General features: G+C 36.5%; 2 protein-coding genes across 7 annotated transcripts in view; both read left to right on the forward strand.

The window, feature by feature from the left end:
* LOC116844604 (probable nuclear hormone receptor HR3) overlaps window positions 1-14,575 on the forward strand; it is a 146,907-nt gene extending 132,332 nt beyond the window's left edge. For all 6 annotated transcript variants that reach the window (XM_032816376.1, XM_032816373.1, XM_032816377.1 and 3 more), the window contains 4 exons: window positions 631-903; window positions 2,617-2,841; window positions 4,281-4,624; window positions 8,679-14,575. In XM_032816376.1, coding sequence (XP_032672267.1) covers window positions 631-903; window positions 2,617-2,841; window positions 4,281-4,540 — 758 coding nt within the window. In that variant the 3' untranslated portion in view covers window positions 4,541-4,624; window positions 8,679-14,575. The remainder of the gene's footprint in view (window positions 1-630; window positions 904-2,616; window positions 2,842-4,280; window positions 4,625-8,678) is intronic.
* Window positions 14,576-16,205: 1,630 nt separating this feature from the next.
* LOC116844599 (dynactin subunit 6) lies at window positions 16,206-17,986 on the forward strand. Its single transcript, XM_032816360.1, has 5 exons — window positions 16,206-16,363; window positions 16,779-16,949; window positions 17,021-17,148; window positions 17,230-17,372; window positions 17,461-17,986. Exons 1-5 carry the CDS (start codon window positions 16,326-16,328, stop codon window positions 17,557-17,559), a joined length of 579 nt encoding a protein of 192 aa, XP_032672251.1. The 5' UTR covers window positions 16,206-16,325; the 3' UTR covers window positions 17,560-17,986.
* Window positions 17,987-21,392: the final 3,406 nt, after the last annotated feature.

Here is a 21,392-nt window from a genome sequence, read left to right on the forward strand (position 1 = left end):
TATATATATATATATATATATATATATATATATATATATATATATATATATATATATTCTTTCACGCTTTAAATTCGTCGCGTGCTTTTTACAATCGCACTAGCTCCAGGTGAGACTGTACAAATTTCGCATTCATGAATCTTCGGTGTCTTCGCGCATGTGTACATTTCTATCTCTACGAACGAATTCGCAGACTCCGTTTCTTATTATGGAAATTTTGTATCGAACAATTTTGCTGATTTTTGCATGATTTCGCATGGTCATACAAAGTATAAATCCCATTTGCGATCTTGCGCCGAATATCCTTTTGCGAAAAAGAAGACCAAAAATTATTGGTACGATAAGCGTAAGGAGGTAATTTGTCTAGTAATTACGTGAAATAACCTGCACGACGATTATACAAAAATAATTCGCGCAAGGAGTAAATACGAACAGCACGCTTATACTGCGCCCTCTCTCGTCACGCTTGAAATCTACTCAAGATCTTGGCTGGCTGAATAAATCCTACCTCATTTTGCCGATTTTTCTCTCTCTCTCTCTCTTTCTCTTCCTCTCTATTTCTTGAATAAGAACGCGTCGCGTGTTGAGTGAGCGAGTTACGAGCGGGAAATCCGCTGTGGAACTTCGCAGATCCAGCACAGATCAGCGAGCTTCTCTCGAAGACGATAGCGGACGCGCATGCAAGGACGTGCCTGGTGTCGACGGAACAGATCCAAGAGTCCTTCCGGAAGCCCCAAGACCTCTCCAGATTGATCTACTACAAGAACATGGCGCACGAGCAGCTCTGGCTAGAGTGCGCCCAGAAGCTGACCACCGTCATCCAGCAGATCATCGAGTTCGCAAAAATGGTCCCCGGATTCATGAAGCTCTCGCAGGACGACCAGATCGTTTTATTAAAGGCTGGTACGTATCTCATACTTGAATAATCGCTAGTGGAGTTTTATCGTTCTTTTACATGTGCATTTCGAAATGCTTCGAAAAGTTTCCCCGTAAGAACGTTAATCTCCGCACATTAATTATTAGATTAATTATTCTGTTTTTGATCTTTAAGTGGTAATAGGTAAGTATAACTGTACTATTATATGACTTGTTTAATCTTTTGCGTACCATTAGAATCTATCAGGCTCAATTTTAGTTTCTGAGTTTCTCTATCTAAAATGTTCTATAAGAGTAATTTTAATTATAAAAAATCTAAAAAATGCTGATATTTTATAATTTTGATTCTATTCTTTCAAAAATATCTCTATAAAGTATACTAATGTTTTTGTAAGTAAAATATAAAAATTAACCCTTTCATTTAATTAATACTGCGATGCGCTATGTGTGTATATGTGTGTGTGTGTTGAGGGTTAACTGTTCACGTACAGTACCGGGTCTGTTAGACCCGAATGAATATTCGATCTCTCACGAACTTTCATGAAGTTTCTGGGAAGTAGCACCCCCCATTTACATGAAAAAAAAAACTTTAGAGACTCTAAAATACATAGAAGAGCGCAGTTTGACCTTTAATAACTTTGACATAACTGAGCAATATACACCTGAAATTTTTTTTAGGTCTCTCAGACGTAAGATTATATGCCACATATTTTTTTATTATGTTTCAAGTACAGATATAAATTTTTATATATATTTCTAACTTCTTGATGATAAATTAAACATTTTTTTTATATTGCTTAAAAACTAGTGAGTTTGAGCTGTGTTCGCGATCTGTATTTGCAGGAAGAACCAATCTAGTCTCATAAAATAATAAAAGAAAATTAAAATTTCTACATATATTTAAAACAAAAATCTCACATAAACCTATTTTTAGCGCAGTTATAATATAAACAAAAATGTTAGAACTTGACGAAATGTCAAACTTGATAAAAGAAATAGATATTGAAAATAGTCCCATAAAATATTTTGCAAAAAGTAATAAATATTAAAATTTTATAATACTAATGTTTTGTTAAGAAATTTTAAGTATTCTTAGTAATTTTTATGTGTTCTTAGTACCCGTTTAATTTTATCTAAATATTTTAATTTAAAAAGAATTCCTTGATTTTATTAAAAAAAAAACTTCTCATTTCACAAGAAATCTTTTTTCATTTATTTCAAAATTGTACAAATCTGTTTGCCGATTTTGATTTTATTGCGCTATTATCTTATAGCTGAGGCTATTCTATATCTCTGGAAAAAATACGTCCAAAAATATTGATATTCAACAACATGACAGTTACCAAATCTGAGAGACCTAAGTTGTATGTGTGCCTCAAAAAAATATACGTAGAAGGTTAACAAAAAATCGAAAATGACCTATTTTTTTTTAACGCGGATCAGTGTTCTTCTCCGTCCTGCTTCAATATATCATTTTCTTACGTCTCGTCTAAAAATTAATTAAGCACTAAAAGTTTCTTGAAAAGTTCATTGATCTGGTTTTTCATAGCGTTGACCAATTAATGAATAACACCGTAGTTGCGATAGTGAACGCGTTGTTGTCTCGTTTCGTTCGTCTAGCGAAGATAACGCTTCCGTCTCGGTCTTTCAATGGGACTATATAAGCAAAGACGAAGAAGAAGAAGAAGACGTTGCTCGCTGTGTGCCGGAGTATGCTGATGTTGTATTAAAATGTGACAGGTTCCTTCGAGTTGGCTGTGCTACGAATGAGCAGGTACCTAGATCTCCAGCAGAACTTCGTCCTGTACGGCGACGCCCTGCTGCCGCAGGATGCGTTTTACACGACGGATACAGCGGAAATGAAGCTTGTTTCCTGCGTGTTCGAGCTGGCCCGAAGTGTGGCCGAACTGAAGCTCACCGAAACCGAGTTGGCGCTCTATAGCGCGGCTGTTCTACTTAGCCCTGGTGAGTGACACTACGCACATACTACGAGGGTGTCCCTATCCCCGCTGGATAGATCTAAAATTGTTATCTTTCTAAAATTATAATCAAGAAACGCAACGGTATCTCGCGCTTGAAAGCTTTATGCTCGATATTCGATCCGACGGTCGCGCTTAAGTACTTACTAATGTATCTTGCGAGCAGACTTGATGTGACTTCAACGTTTTTTTTTTTCTTTTTTTTTTTCTAAAACACATGAAACTTTTGGAAACATAAAATCCAATCTACTATACCTATAGTAGGTGTTCCAGTTTTACCGCGTTATTTTGCAATAGTAAATTCCTCAATACAATTTGGAACAGTTTTTCCTTGGCAAAAACGTCAAGGGAGATGATTATTTCTCGTAATCGTTCAATTTTTTATATTCTTTATCGTTATAACCGAGTCTCAAATTGACATTTTATTAGAGCAAACTCGACTTCATATGAGATAAATGTCATTTTGATGTTCATTTGATTCCCTGAGATCTGACATACAAAGTTCTCTTTTTCAATCGCTTATAAGAAAGTTATAATGCTCAGTGTCGTGTTTTCAGTGGCATATCACGGGCACTACTTATAAACTTACTATTTATCGAACAAAATTACGTTTCTATACATTTCTTTTATTATCTAAGTCGTAAATGTTAATTTAAAACAAAGTTGAGTGGATATACACAATATTACATTATAAATTGTTAATTTTTCACCACTGTATTTTGCAAACAAAACAGTCAATAATTCTGAGATTTGTGTATAATGCCCGATATATTAGTTTTTATTAGTCTTTAATAACAAAACCCTAACTTTCAGCTTACAAGAAATTAAAAATAGCAGGAATTTAAAATAGCACCTCAACTCTAAGGAACACATATGAAAGTGTCAACTTTAGTTTCAAACATCTCAATTTTCAAATGGTCCAATCTTTTTCTAATTGCACGAGCAGTCAGATAATATTTCAATTTAAATATAGTGCAAGTTTCAATGAATTTTCAAAATAAACTTATTTTGTCTTACACAAGCAACCTCTTTATAATTTGGGGTGTCTTGATATTTTTCTTAGGGCAAAGCAATTCAACTTTAAATTAGCCAAAAAAGCTGTCATTAAAAAGTAACGCATTTGAGGTGATATAAACTATGTAATTATGTGGATATAGTTAATTATCATTTATGTAATCAATGATTAAATACGAAGAATGTCTAAATTTGCACTAATAAAATCATATATCACTCTCGCGATACAACGTAACAGATGTAGTCGGTGAAGTGAAATTCGAAGTCGAGCTCTACATGTGGCCGTTGTTCGAGAGATCGCACATCAACAAAGTGGCGTTATCTCATATTCTTATTCTCCCTGCGATATTACGCAAGCGGCGCGCTACGGGTTCACTGACTTTACACGGCATCTTGCGTAACGATCCACAGATCGACCGGGACTGAAGGGCCTGGCGGAGATCACGAGGCTGTCGCAAGCGGTGATCAGGGCGCTGAGGTCGGAGCTCGATCGGAACCATGTGACGCCGATCAAGGGCGACGTGACCGTGTGCGACGCGATCCTCGCGAAGATACCGCAGCTGCGGGAGATCTCGCTGCTACACATGGACGCGCTGGCGAAGTTCAAACGGTCGCAGCCGCACCTCGAGTTCCCGGCCCTCCACAAAGAGCTCTTCAGCGTCGACAGCTGAACGAGCGACGCGGCGCGGAGCGTCGTCCCGGCGCTGCCGAGCGGACAGGAACGCGAGTAGCGTCGCGGACCTTGCTCGGTCAAGGTGAGTCCGACCGTCCCGGAAGAAAAAAGAGAAAGAGAGAGAAAGAAAGAAAAAAAAAAGAAAGAGATGAATTTCGCGGCCCGGGCAAGTGGAAGTGTAACGCGATGCTTCCTAGGAAGAATCCGCGAGCCGGCGAGCTCGCGGGCGAGAACGATCTCGATGACGAAGGGGGCGGGCGAGCGTGACACGACGAGGCCGATCGATCGATCGATCGGCCGTATGCGTTGGAGAGACCCGATCTCTCTCGTCGCGAAGCGATCGGACGAGGTTGTTGCCGGTGCCGTCAACGAGCAGAGGCAACGCGAATCACGGCAGTCGCTTCTTAGTTCACGTTTAGCCCATTTCGACCACGAGTCCGCGGGGACGATCGGAGACTTGCGATTCCCACGCGAGTACTTTTAAGGCGATTTATGTCGAGCGAGACCGTTCGGAAAGGCGACAAACGACGATGTCGGCTCATGCATGTGGATTGTAGGATTTATAACGTTCTGTCGCTTTGCGTAAGTAAAAGATATTTTGGCTCAGATACTTCGCCTCCAGCGATTTTGTCCCGTCGAGCTCCTGAATAGGTGTAATAACTTCACGATCTTTCATTGAGATATCGAGACGTGTGTAGTGTTCTTTATTCTCTGAGAATTGAATTCGTTTAAATCGAATCGCGTGTAAAATGTTGCTGCACAGTAAGTAGGGACACAAGAGAATGGTTAAATGAAAGTCACTTTGATCTATAGGCAATTAACAGAGACTACGATGTGCACAAAGTAACATTTAGATACTCTTTGGCAGTTGTTAACGTTTTCAATCGTTTCTTTTAGCGTGATACGCAAGTATTAAGAAGAATTTACGTTCGATATACGTGATTGTGTAGATGACTTGTAGAAAAAGAGTTGATATAGCTTTGATCCGTCGATGTAGTTTCTATCAAGGCCATGAATGGCCGGCTGTCTGACATCGCCATTTACAAAATCGCTTATCCGAGTACCGACGTAACATTCGGGAGTTCTGCATCGTTATATTGTACATACATTTTTTCATTATTTGCACATATAATACACACACACACATGGCATGAAAATAGGAATGAGCGAATCTTGAGACGAACAATGAAAATGAACGAACTCCCGATTGTGTACGTGTTTACACATTTTTTTACAATACTTGATTCATGCGACGAGCACGACGTTCGAACGGTAAACGCGAAATGCCAGTTTTAACCCTTTAAAGATAATCTTATATATTTATTATCCAGAATTATCGTTTACAAGAACTTTAGAAGAAGATTTGACACAAAATTGGATACAAAAATTATATGATATTAACAATAATTTATTAATTATTTACGATAATTTATCAATTATCGTAACATAACGGTAATTTTGATAAAGTGACTGCCGCGAGTAATTTTGAACGAGTTCAACTCGTACTAACGCTAAAAGGGTTAAAAGCGGTGAGATAGAAAATATTAACTTTTGTATACATGCTTATACGGTTACCAACAACCTAATCCGAAAGCAAATCGCTCCTGTTTCTCTTTCGGAAACGTCCTTGTTTCTACGATTCTTCGAAAAGACGATAAAGATATGACTTCTTTTTCCTAGCAGATTTTCACAATTTGTAAGAATTATAATTACGTATCAAATTTCTTTCTTCTGTTTTTTTTTATTGTATCCTTCTTGTTCAAAAACGTTACATTTTCTGAATTTTTTAAATCAACACATTTTTTACGTTGAAAAATCAATATCGCCAATGGACGTCTTGAACGAGAAATCGAACTATACGGCGAATGAATGGGATTTCGAATGGGAGACCGAATCGAATTTTTAATAAAAAATCGTTTCCAGAAAGCTCTTTTTGATGTTTTTATCGATTCTACTCTAATCTACTCTATCAATCTCGCCAGAACGTTGAAGAGGAGTTATTCGCTAACTATTTTGTATGGAGTAGAAACTTTTTTTTTAATCCGAAAATCCGATTCTCACTCAGCGGCAGTTACTGTGAATGGCTCCCATTTCGAACGATCAGCCTACCGGATAGCGTATGCGGTTTATTTGATTTCGCTGTCAAGTGTGCTGTAAAAGCACACTAACTTATTTGTTTGTTTTTCGTTGTTAATCTAATTAACACTTCTTCGTTTACTTTAAATTTAAGCGCTAAGCTCCTCATATGTGTTTAAGGTTAGGATTCACTTGACGCTGCAAACGCTTTGCGGTGCGTAATGAACGATTGTGATTGGTCATGGTGCTTCGAAGTATTTGCAGCGCTAAGTGGATCCCATCCTAAGTGTATCGTAAGATGCGTTTCGTCCGTAATGAGCGTAATAATTTTATAGCCGGTAATGCGCATAGATACATACGTTTGTTTCTGATGTCGACATGAGTGAAAATTTCACTACCGATAATTGGATCTCAAATTACAAAATGTTCTAAAGAGTCATATGGCCGGTGGTAGACTCCAGTTTGAAAATCCATTATTTGAAATTCTTATTGATAAAAATTGTCGCCTTAACAGCGACATTCTATCTAATTTAACAAATTCTAAGCTTTTGGAGTTATTTATTTATTTATTTTTTTATTAAAATTTCGTTATAATCTGTATAAAATAAAATCTGTAAACAAGAATAACAAAATCCTATTTTTTATTTATCTTATTCGTGTATATTTTATCGTAAAATATACAATAAACATATCGTAAAATATACAATATACAATATTTAAGTTGGAACAAAAGATAAATTTTCGACAATTGTGAATATTTCGAGAGAAAACTCTTAATCGAGATTCTTCGAGTAATTTTTGCTACTCTATGTGTGTTACCTTTTTGGAACATTTCTGTATTTCTCATACTCGTCAATACATGACGAAATTATATTAAACGTTTATCTTACTACTGTTGTTATATTGTACGAATTGAGGTGTTGTTGAGCATATTAGCGTGTCGTCTTTTTGGATCGGAATGTTTGACCTTTCAAATTACATGTCCGGTAGGCTCTCAAATATACGTCACGACGAACTATCTTTGATAAAATGTATAGAATAACGCCTCTTTTCGAGAAACAACCTATCGGTTGCCCGTTCTCGGTCGAGTGATTCTTCCTAGGAAACGTCGCTTAAGGTAAATCTAGGGAAGTAGGAAAATTAATACGGGGGTAGAATCACGCGCGTAAGAAGAGCAACGCATCGAGCTGATTAGAACGCCGGTATATGGTCTCGCTGATTGTTGACAGTCATTTTTGAAAATTTATGCAACGTAATTACACAGCAGAAATTTCGCGATTTTGACTTTTTGCAAGTTCCCTCGCTGGATGGTGAACGAGGTGGATAACACTACAGAGAAATGTAATTTCGGTGATGTAATCATGATATTATCTTTCTTTTTCTGCCCAATCGAAGAAAGTGCATAACGATCAATATGTTTCACTAACGATAAGTAAGTTAACGGCAGTAGTTAACGATACAAGTGGCAATTTGACGCAATTTCAATTTTGTCTCGCTTTCCACCGAGTTCCGAGTTAACATCACCCCTTGTCCCGTGTGGAAACTCTGATAAAAGCTTTCAGATAATTATACACACGCAACACCTGATACACGAAGAACAAATACATGTACAAATGCTAGATACATATATAGAGATACATATTCCTTAGTTACTACTCGTTGCTTGTTGTTTGTTAGTTTCACTCGAAGAAAATGTGACGGGAACATAAGATCGCGAGATTGGCCGCAAGTTGGCATGTAAATTAGCACTTTGTCCGATTGCAAGCGTAGATCATCTACTGGCGTCCGGCGTATCGCGATTGTCCGCATGAGCATCCATCACAACTACGACTATTGCTACGACAATGACGACGACGACAACGACGACGACGATGACGACGACGACGACAACGATAATAATAATAATGATAATAATGATGACAATGACGATGGTTAACGTCAGGAAAACAGCATATACACAACTTGTCGACTGAATAGTTCTATATTCACGGTGCTTACGACAGGGAGCAAACCAGGTACAAGCGTTATTTAACTGTATGTTCGTCTCCTTTCTGTTGCAGATTATTTCCTTCGTATGAATGAACGTATTGGGCCTTAAATAAACATAACATTGTTATATATAAAATATACATAAAGAAAAAAAGCAACATAAAAGTATATACAGAAGAAATATAAATATAAATATATACATAGTGTGAATGCGTATGTGTATACACACACATATACACACATGCAGACGCGTGCACGCACGCACGCGCGCGTAACACACGTCTCACCGACGCAGAGGTGTATACACATACGCGTATATCGTTATAAGATACTATTATTATAGACAGAGAAAAATCGCGAATGCGTGCGAAACGAGCGAGCGAGCGAGCGAAAGAGCGAGCGTGCGAATGAACGAACGAGCGTGGCAAGAGAATGTACGTGTGTGAGTGAAAATGTTCAGAAAGTATGAAAGAGAGAAAAAGAGAGCGAGAGAGGAAGAAAGAGAGAGAAAGAGAGAGCGAGAGATATCGGTTGTTACGATACATACATAAAGTATATATTGTATTAACTAAAAAAAGAAAATAGTGGAGGGAGAGAAGAGGGCGAGAGGAGAATGGTGATCAAGTGGAGTCCCGCTAGGACGGTCCGCGGACGACGCGAAATAAATAGCGCGATCGAGGACTGGCGTACCCAGCGCGGGAAGAGAATCTCGATCGGGCCGCTCGCGCGACATAGTGACCGATAATTATCGCACCGTCGAACACGAGGGAGTTCACGAGAGCGGGCGAACCCTGTGAGAATAACGTCGACGAAGGGTTAGAGCTTATTGCAGACGGCGAGGAACCGCGGAGCCGCGCCGAAGTCGAAGTCGTGCGGCCGAGCGCGACGACGACGACGACGATGAGGGTGTCCCCGCCGCGACTCGGACAGTTTCCTCCCCTCAAGCTCCCGAATTTCGATCGTCCTTTCCGCTTACTTTCGCGACCGTTCGCCGCCGTACGCCTGTACTTGTATATACCGATTCGTGGACGATCCGATTTATCGCGATGATAATTTAAACGCGCGCGTGGAAGCCGGCGACGAGATGAAGACGATCGCGGGGAGCGGATGTTCGACGAGATGAAAACGTAACGCGGAAATTTCAGGAACACACGACGATAATCACGGAAGCGTAAATCGTAGGTAGGTCAAGAAGGGGAGAAAAAGACGATGAAAGTAACGTATCTAAAGTAAGCTAAAGCTGAAAGCGCGACGAGGTGGTCGACGGAAAAAAATCGATGCTCGGCGGAGGCACCCTTGTCGTTCACCGTCGTTGCAGTCGCTCATACGAGCCGCGAGACGCGGGGGACGCGCTTGTTCGTTAAATAGCCGGCGCTGCGTGAATCCTGCTGCTCGTTCGCTCAATAAACGTGGATTCGCTTCAGCTTCAGGCGAGGACATTGGGCGAGCAAACGCATCCCCTGCGGCGCACTTGCAACTTGGCCGAAACGCCGAGACCTCGTCGGCGGCGTCACGCGTGTTCCCCCGCCGCCGCGACTTCGAGTAGTGATTCGAGTATAGTTCTCTGAGCTACTTTAGCATAAATACATATATAAATAAATAAATGAATAAATATATAAACATATAAATAAATAAATATATAAACACTATATATATGAGAGTATATTCCGGCGGGACGATCGAGATTCGACGGTCCTCGTCATATTATATAATACGATGCACCGGCGTTAGCGAGATATCTCGTCCGTGGACCAGCCCGGCCGGATCTCACGGATAACAGACACAACGTAACACGCTCACAAATCCATACATACATACTTACATGCAGACATCACGTACATACGTGTACAGGCAGAAACAAACGGAGAAAGAGAAAGTGTGAAAGAGAGTGAAAAGGAAGAATGAAAGAGAGTGAGAAAGGAGAGTAAAAAATAATGAGTGAATGAGTGAGAAAGAGAAAGAGAGAGTGTGTGTGTATGTGTGTGTGTGTGTGTGTGTGAGAGAGAGAGAGAAAGGGAAAGAGAGAGAGAGAGGAAGCGAGAAAGGGCATGAAAGTGAGAGTGGAAGGAAAAACGTTACATGAATCGACGCGCGAATGCGACTTCACGGATGCAGGCGTAGATAGAGCTAATCGACCGCATTATGCGCGCGCATTAAAAAAAAACGTTTTTGGTACTGTACGGCACTTGTATGACGCGTCTCTTTATACGTAAACCCGTACTTCTTATATGGATAAAAAAAGAAAAAAAGAAAGAGAGAGAGAAAGAATGAAAGAGCGAGAGCAAGAGAGAAAGTGAGATAAAACAGCCCGTCGTCGCGCGCTGAGACATCCTCACGAAGCGTTTATATACGCACCGTCACCGGCTTTCTTCGCTGTCGTCGATCGTCTGTCCGAGGATCGAGGCATGAGATAGTGTGGTGGATTTTCAGTTTTACGGTTTCTGCTCGTCGTTGTTCGTCGAGACACTTTCGCGACCGTCCGCGTATTTTTAGATGAGAATTGCGTCGTTGGGTGCCGGGCCGATTAAAAAGTATTCGTACGCCTTCGCGTCTAAGTATAAAGTTATATTGTTAAGAGGGCTGGAATAAAATAAAGTGTATTCGTACGCCGACACTCATTGGCTATAAATAACGCGTCACGCGCCGTTAAAAAGGAGCGAGACTGAGGTGACGAGGACGAGATTGCGCGCGACTTGAGCGCAACTTTGCGCTCTCTCGCTATAAACATCCTCAACTTATTGTGCGCGCGCGATATTTGTATTCTTTGTAAATTTTCAAGAAACAAGTAAAAAAAAACGTGACGTCCCTAATTGAATTGTTATTTATAGCGACGACGTGCGAATACTATTTGTTTCGTTGTATAGTGAACCTTCGTTTTAAGGCGTATTCAGGATATTGCAGCTAATTATGTAAACCCTAAACGGTATAACCGGGGTCTGACAGACCGTTTCTAATTGCAAGACGTTATGAAAACCTTACACAGCGCTATTATTATTTGTTTGTATTTATAAAGTCTAATATAAATGAATAAAAGCTAATTTTTTTTTCACACATAGCTCTTTCGGACACTTTCTTTTCTTTTTTGCGTATGCTATTGTTTGTAAGTTACGCTGCGTCCGTCGGCCCCATTTACGTTATATACGTAAGTAAAATAGTTTATACTGTTTAGGGTAACGGCTTCCAGGACAATTATCACGCATTTAACCCATTATCGTACCATCCTTGAGACTCGAGAGCTTCTCATTGTAACAATTTTTTACTCTAAGCATTCTGAGATATCTTTCATGCGGATTCTTAACTTGCCATCTACGTGTCATCGTAACATACATTCGTTAAAATAGTCACATCTCATTCATACTTTCTTTCCTGCATAATATAGTTCTATGGAAAAGCGGGGATACGAAAATTTAATTATCGTGATCTTTAATGGGTTAAATATCAGTGTCGAAGCTGCATAAGATTTGCAATCGAATATCAGCGGTCGCGAAAGTGTTAACAATGTATTGTCATTAATTGTCTATATCTCGATTTATTGTCCATTTATATGTTTTTATATTTTCGGTGTTTTCGATATTGGATACTACGATTACTGACTATTAATTCAATATTTTGGAACACACAACGAAACACGCAGCTCGAACGATAACTCGTATTTCCCAAGTAGGTATGCATTAACTCTGGTAAATGAGATCATTGTTTATCTCCTTAACGTTACCATGAGCTTTACGCATAATAATTTAGTATAATCTTGAGGATATCTGAATTTTTTTATGCAGTGCGATATGTTATCTCGATAGAGAGAGAATGTTGACATTTCGTTATTTATGTCCGTTAAACTTGGCAGACAATTAGGAAGTACTGATCTTAAACTTAAAGCATAATTTTGATACTTGAGTATATTCATACCTTTTTCTATTTTATACTTGAAATATAAGCGTTCTGTTTCTTTCGGATTTGTGAATTTTTAACTTTTTGAAATTTTTGACTTTTTGACTTTTCAATTATTGTTTTGTCCAATTTTTAAATATTTCGACTTTGGATCTTTCAAGTGTTTTGATTTTTGGGCTTTTGCTACGTCACTTGTCGCGACCTCGTATTCTCGCGTCGATTTCTGAAGAAAGAAAATAGAAAACTCCTTAAATCTCGGGTTTACAAGTCCCGAAGTAATTGCAGCGTAGATGAAGGGAACACATTGTGCTTTAACATTCAACTGACTGAAATACCGATAGTAATATTTGAGATGTCAAAAATTACCATAAAAACTCTCAACTAAGTCAAGTGGGCATAATTGTTTTTTTTTTTTGTTTATTGTTGACTTCAAAGTGATTTACTTGTTACGAAAAATGGAACATCTCTTTTAGGATAAGATAAGATTAAACCTGCGAGAAATAATTCTCGGATGCATATACTGGGTCGATTTTAACGTAATGAACGGATTTCTGTCCATAGTTTTGTGATTGCGCACTTTTTGCATTCATAGTATCTTCGATTGCATTAAATAGTATTTCTAGAGTTTATTATTTGTTAAATTTATATTTGTAACGTTGATCGATTTATTCAACGCTAGACAAGATTCTAGATAGCCAAATCTGCAGAAATAGACTTTGCACAGTGTTTGCTGTAAATTTCGTTAACAGTTTGTTAGCAACAAGACATACCAGTAGAGTATGAAGGTTAACAGGTTGACGACAGAAGTCCAACAGGATATGTCGTATCGTAACTATTTAAGTTCCATTAAATGGAGCACACTATAGATTCTGCTCGGTTTCTGGCGCCAATCTGCTGTCAAGTTACGTCAACAGATTCTGTTGATAAAACATGAGCTTAACGCGGACATAAATAGCTTTGGATGTACCAAGGTATTCTAATCGAATCCGTTGCTAATTTGCCAACATACATTGCTAACATTTTACTTATTGAGACGGTAAGCTCGTTTGCATATGAGAAAATAATATATCAAGACATGATAGAAACTGGCAGCTTTACATTGTTCGTAGAGATTTAAATAATTTTTATATTACATGCTTACATGATAATTTCTTCGTATACATTTCAATGAGACAATAACGTTTTCGTTAATTTTGAGTTTACTTGAAAATTGCATCAATTTCTGCAGCTTTGTATAAAGTAAAATCATTTAATAAATTATTAACCTAATTCATATAGAGCTTATTTAGGTGGAATTAACGCGATACTGAGACACGACGGACTATCAACATTATTATTATATCTAATATTTTTAATACTCAATAATTATGATTCGTGTTCTTTCTGCGCGAAACACCGAATAATTATTCGTGATCGCATTCGAAGCGCGCGAATCAATTGCGTTTACCATTGATAAAATTAATTGATAGAGGGAGAAAAATTATTTCGTTTTTGCACTGTCATTAATGAGATTAAAGCGAATTGGTTTCTGCGCAACGGTATGCTATTGCAGGAAATAGACTCGATATGCATCCGAGAGAGTCGAACGCGATCGAGAGAAGATCGACGAGAACGACGGCGAATCCGTCACGGTGCGCCGACTGACACGCTTTCGGACGGTTGCATATACTTATAGCGAAAAAAAAAGAATTAAGAGAATGCATATTATTCTGCCGATTAACGAGTAAGTGCGTAGGATTCGTTTAACTGTAGATCGAACACGTACACAGTCACGTTACGCGCGAGTGCAAAATGCATACCATCTACGACCCTTCTTCGCTCACATCTCTATCCCCTTTACTCGAGAGCAACAAACACAAACGTACACACATAAACACACAAGTGCATACACTTACACGGACACGACTTACACGCGAGATACACAAGGATGCGCTACACATACACACATACAATAAGGCGCAACACGTACACGCGCACGCACGTTGCAATTAGACGTTATTATCGCAATTTGGAGTTAAATTTTATAATATATAATATATAAAAAATATATATATATAAAATAAATAAAAGTTGACGGATATAATATAGAGTTATATTAAATATCTAAATGAAGGTGCTCGTGTGTTTCTCATGTGCATACACATTATTCCCTCGATTGCACAAGCAATCGAAATTTCCCTTCTCTCGCATCTCTAAATTAGATTAAACAGGGAAGGAATGTATTTGCGCATCATATAAAAGTTCTCACTGTAAGTTTTTTTTCACTTTTCCTTGCCGTATTGTAGCCATTTTACTTAACTTATACTCTACATGTACACTCTAACGCATAATATAATATTTTCAACAAAGAAGATTTAACATATAAAAAAATTATATATTTAGTCTACTGAAAATTAAAGATTATTTATAGTAAAACTCTAATACATATCGCTCAAATGCTTCCTTCGTTCATATAAGTCGACGGAAAAGTATTTCAGGGATTATTTATAATTTTATTCAGCTTTACAATATATATATATATATATATATTATGTTTAAAATTTAAATTATTTAATAATTAGAATGATAATTTAACTTATTTATATTTCTTGATTAAAGGATACTTATACGAAAATTATGTTATGCCTAAATGTTGATTTTAACGTATATAAATTAGTTCATACGTGGAACAAAATTTATTTTCAAATTAATCTTTATTCTCTAGTTTTATAAACTGTAAAATACCACTATTTAATATTAAGATTGCGATTCTTTTATTCTGACAGCAATTTAAGGGTCTACAGGAGGAATTGTATGGAGATCTCTCACGAAAGCTAACGAAATAAATATTTTTCGTTTTTCGAACAAAATACGAACAGCATTCTTGTTATTGTGATATTCGTAATCAAAAGATCTACAATGTTGTGCACAGCATTTTTCTTTTCATATTTTTCATAAACGATTGAAATAATAATTGAGTAACTTCTTTGAATAAATATTCGACAAAGTATATATACGAGTCTGTATTTATTATAAATTTTAGATTTCTTGATTGCAAATCCGGCTCTGTACTGAATTTTGCACCCTGACCTAGCGTCTAGCTCTGACCATTGAAATCAGGCTGATAACAGCTCTAATGGCTTCTGCACACAGTACGCGGTAATGCTTGCCGCGCGGCGGAAGTTCGCGCGACAGCCAATCAATATGTTGTTTTTCCGTAAGAACTAGAAGGTTATTACAGAAACCAGCATATTGATTGGCTGCCACGCGAATTTTTGCTGCGCAGCAAGGCGTTCTGTATGCAGGAGCCATTATGCTTCTCTCTGCTAAAAATATTTTAAAGCGCCGTATAGACAATCATAGCTGTTCTTTAAGTGCTTCGAAATATACACAGCATCTAATGATCGTACTTTTCAACAAAGAACTATAGTGAGGTCTGCTGTATTGATTGGTTGAAACTTAATCTACTAATTTTTATTTGGATACTATTAAGAGATTATTTCTTCTTCTTGTTATATTGGCCGAAGATATTATAGTAATCCTATTAGCCGACCTGTTATTAAGAATCTACAGGAGTTATGGTAGAGACTTCTCGCGAAGATCCCGAAACTAACATTGATATTTTATCAAATTTTAAGCAAATTGCAAAGAAAATCGTCATATAATTGTGATATTTATAATTAGAATAATAATCTGAAGGATGCTACCAAAGAGAAGAATTCTTCTCTCTGGTATTAATATTGAGGTAGACGTCTATCACTTGTAGCTATATACTGAAAGAGACAGAGAGAGAGAGAGAGAGAGAGAGAGAGTAAAGGAACTATCAAGCGGCATAAAACACGTACGAGAAAATGTCGTCTACTAATTCCTCGACCTATCGTCGTGCTAAGTAAGTTTAATAATAGTTATAAAAAATATAATTTGTGATTGTTGATCGACACTACTTATATGAGTTAAGTTCTCTGTTTTCATCGTACGACGACAGATATTCTACATTTTGAGGTTATGTTGAGTTTTTGAGGTTACGTCTAAGTATAAATAAGCTTATAATACATATTTACACATACATAAAAATAATATATATAATATTGTAGTATATGTAGTAATATTGTAGTAATAACAGATAAGACAGTTCGATATTTTTTAATACAAGGGCCATAATTGAAACATATATAATGATTAATATAAATATACTAAATACAATATTTTAGTATATGCTAGTAACTGTATGTTACTATTATTAATTTATTAACATGATTTTGTATAAAAAGATCGTATCATATATCTATAATTAATTCTTACAGCTTAAAAATTGCACCTGGTGCAGTAGTATGCGAGGAAAGTATTCTAAAAGGTGACATTACCATTGGTGCAAAGACCATAATCCACCCCAGAGCATGCATTTTAGCAGAAGCTGGTCCGATTATTATCGGAGAGGGCAATATAATAGAAGAAATGGCAACTATAACTAATAGGTAAGTGTAATATATTCAAATCTTCCATCAAGCTGATAATGCAATAGCTAGTTCATCATCAACATATACAGATTGCTACCTGATACTCCTGAGCCCACAACAGTACCAGTACAGATAATAGGGAATTATAATGTCTTTGAAACTGATTGTATCTGTGAAGCATTTAAAGTAGGTGACAACAATATCTTGGAGATCAAAGGTATATATAATTAATTGCAGCTTATATGATATATATATACACATTATTTGACACAAATATGCTATTTCCTTTTCTTTAAAGCACACGTTGCTCGCGAAGTCGAGTTAACTAATGGTTGCGTCATTGGAGCTGCTTGCTCTTTGATGGAACCAGAAATTATAGCAGAGAATACAATAGTATATGGAAGTGAATGCCAACGTAGGGAAATGAACGACAAACCATACGTAAATATTTATCATATTATTACTTGATATCCTAAGATTGAGTACTAATTTAGTAATTATTTCTGTTATTTTTTTTTGGATACTACAGCCTCAGATTGGACAGCTGGACTTTCTGCTGAAGGTACTTCCGAATTATCACCACTTTCGAAAATCGAATATGAAGCCAAAAGTCGCACCCACTACTTAATTCTTTGCAGCACTAAAATTAGTGGAAGCATCTAAATTATTGCACATATTATGTATACTAAACATACTATATTTGTAATTATTCAACAACAAAATATGTATATTTATTTATAACTATTATGTATTTATAACTATTATGTAGGTTCTTTTTTGATAAGTATAATATGTTATTTGAAACATAGAATACACAATATTTTTTCATATTTTGGAGATCATCAGGATATCACTTGATGATTTGATTGACATCCATATATTTATCACCAAGGCTTTTCTTCAGATAAGATTTTAAAACTATTAGCGTATCTCTCTGTCTAAAATGCCATTGGCTTTGGTCTGTTACCACTCACACTACAATTTGGAGTCTTTGGAGTTGGTGTTGTGAATCTTTTTTTGTTGAACTGTGATAATAGAATGTAGATGCCCAGATAGCATCTCGCATTTTTTCTAATCCGAGAAAAAAAGATATATGCCCCTTTAAAAAATCTCATAGATCTTTGGTCTAAATTGTCAGATTACTTAGCCAAGATTCGAATTCTATTTGCAAGAGAATGGCGCGAAGACTAGGAAACGGATTGAAACGAAATTTATTTCTAATAGTAGTTTTTGTAATTACTCAGATAGCAAAATGTGTTCATTCTGAGCTCATATTATGCTCGTATCTTCAAAATATGAGGGCAAAAATATACATCGATGCAGGCCCATATGTAGCTCAGATATCGTTTATGTCATGATGTCAGAAAAATATCTCATTTAATAATAATAATCAACATCACGTCAAGAACTTACAAATATAATTTGTACATCATTTGTGTGCATCTGGTGCTCATGTCATGAAATCACGTAATGATCTTTGAAAAAGTATCAAGCTGAAGTCATAGTATGAAGTCACATTGTGATGAAACAATTATTACGCATTTCTATCTATATAGTGCTAAAACATAGTGAAGGACTAATATCCAACTTTTAGCCGTTTTCGAGAGAAACGGCTTCAAAGAATAAGCGACGAAAGTGTATCAGTCTGCAAGGGAAATTTCTATCGAATTAAGGCAACGGATTAACTACAATAGTGGACTGTCAAGTCGCCGGCTCGAGTTCGATTACCGACATCGATTTTTTGTAAAACTTTTTTGTAACTGTGGGTATAAATACGAATAAAAACATAAATGAAATATAAAGAAAACAAAACTGTATTGTTTAAATATATTGTATAAATAACGCTTGCACGAAATGAAAAATGAAAGAAAATACTGCAACAACTGACATTGACAAATACTGCTCTTTTCCAATCGGATATTTTTTTCTTTTCAAGTTAGTACTGCGTGGGTGAAAATATTTAAGGTTCTGCAAGAGTCATAATGGAAATCTCGCAGAGAGCTGCAAAAAAGGTAAAAGCATTCGACTTCGCCTGACTAAGATATGCATAAAATCACCTTGTATCTGTGACATTTTTGTTTTTGTGATGAATCAGGAGAAATGTTCGTAGAATGCTATAAAGTGTCTTTTTGACAAAAAGGGATCAACAATTGAATATATTGAATTGAAAATGCTTCCGCCGAGTAAAAATACAAATTTTAAAAAATGGTTAATACTATCCAGTTGCGTAAAATCATAAAAAAATTTTTATTTACCGACTGTTGGCAAATTAGAAATTTGTTTTACTAACGGCCTGAAAATAAATTTTTTGATGATTCCGTGGAACTATTTAATAATTTCTGAAAAGTTATGATATTAATGTTATTTCTCAACTCTATAATAAATAAAATTTACAAACTACATTTCTTTTTAAAAATAGGAATGTTTATATTATTTTATATTATTTTGGGTCATGTTTATTCAGACTGTCACTAATGGGGACAAATAAATATCATAGTAGCAATTAATGACAAATATGAATTAACTACGAAAATTATGTATCTTTTGTTTATTTTTCTTTTGCTTATATATAAAATATTCTTTAATCTTCTCTCAACTTTAACATAACTATTTCAATCGCTTGAAGCTAAGAAATAATTGCACAGATCTAACAAATAGATATGTAATATTAACTATCAACTTTTACGATATCGATGAATAACTATTTTAACTGTCGCCGTTAGCGGTATGCTTGTAAAATTATGATATTCCAAAATTTACTATGACTCTTTATTTTATTTCAAATTGCAAGAAACTAATGTTTGAATAACCAATCAAGAAAAAGAATGAAAAAAAGGATAAAAGGAACCCTCTCTGCTTTCTCGACAAACGGACATACGAATAGAAATATTAGCCACTCCGTCTCTTAACTAACTCTCCAGGGAATTTAACGGCGTAATGCTAAACGCTACATCTATGAATATGAATTAGCGTCTCGTCGAGGGGGTTGGTTGCGAACCATTTACCGCTTCCGTCAGCTTAGCGGAGCGCGCCAGTGATTATCAACCCTCCTATATATTTAGATTTGTATAAGAAAACCGTAAAATAACACGTCTGGCGCCGTAGAAAGATTATAACAAATAGTTAAACGCGTAAATATCAAGCTTATTAAGTAACAACTTAGTTATACGTACTTTAAATTCATTAATGAAACTGTGCGATCGTTTAAATGCGCCAGCTAGGTTTGAAAATGATAAAACAATAACGATTTCAAGATATAAATAAGCGTTGTACTACAAATATGAACGTTACCCGAGAAGTTTGATTGTTACATTTAATGTTAAATACTGATTAATTAACATTCAATGCGTAACATTTATCGTGATTCCAGATGCACCAAGCTGTAATTAATTTCATTGATAGCAAATCGTTCCGACATAGACTTAAGTGTATCTGTGCTACGTAGTGGAGTCACGAACGCGCCTTTACTTTAATGATCGGCCGCGGCAACCCCCCGTGACGTAACTCTTGTCGTGAAAGTGGTGACTCGAGAGAGCTGTCATATTTTGACGTCCGCAGCGGGCGTCGGCGAAAAGAGAGAAAGGGTGCGAGCGAGATAGACGAGGAGAGAGAACGAGAGAAAAAGATTATTTTTCGAGGGGGTTGAATCCGCAGCCGCGGAGAATCACGAAGGAGAAACTAACAAGGGGAGATCTCCTAATGCTTTCCTGACAAATTTACGTAAGCTCTCTCTTCTCGACGATATCACTCGCCTCGTCCACGAGCATCTCGTTACGGTTGATTTATTTAATAATCCGCGTTTCTCTTAATATGGGAAGATTTTTCATATTAAGCGCTGTCTGGGTATAATTGTGCGAAAGAGGATATAATTGAATCGCCGAGTTCAAATGCACTTGTGCATAATCTTTGGAGTCTTTCGGGAAAATAGAATGGGTTCTCTATAATATGCTAGATAACTAGTAAATATATTTTTAATTGAAAGACGCTTTCTTAATTAAAAGAAAATCTTTCATGCGTAATAATGTCTTCTAAAGAATCTTCGGTTCCTATTGCCACAATTTAATTAATACAAGTAACAGAATTAAATGATGATGATGATAACAACTACACAACATATAGGTTAAGATAAATAAAATAATAACATGATAAAAAATAAAGATTCTAAAATAATAATATTAATAATATAATTAAAAAAAGAAGTACAAATATATAGATAATAAGGATGAGAGTTAAGTGATGGATTAAAAATAAAAAAACAATTATGAATTAGAGATAGAGAACAATAAATAAGGGATCGCGAAAGAAAAACAATTATATCTCTTAATTTACGTCTCTTAATTTGAAATAAAGAGGTGAGAAAAAGTGTCTATTATCCGCACAATTGTTCCAAATATACAAATGAAAATTAAATATATATTATCCGCGGCACATATAAAACGCGATGCCAAGCGAACACACGTC

This window comes from Odontomachus brunneus, unplaced genomic scaffold, assembly GCF_010583005.1.
Source record: "Odontomachus brunneus isolate Ranch 3 - 2012 unplaced genomic scaffold, Obru_v1 Obru_scaffold_043, whole genome shotgun sequence".
NCBI lineage: Eukaryota > Metazoa > Arthropoda > Insecta > Hymenoptera > Formicidae > Odontomachus > Odontomachus brunneus.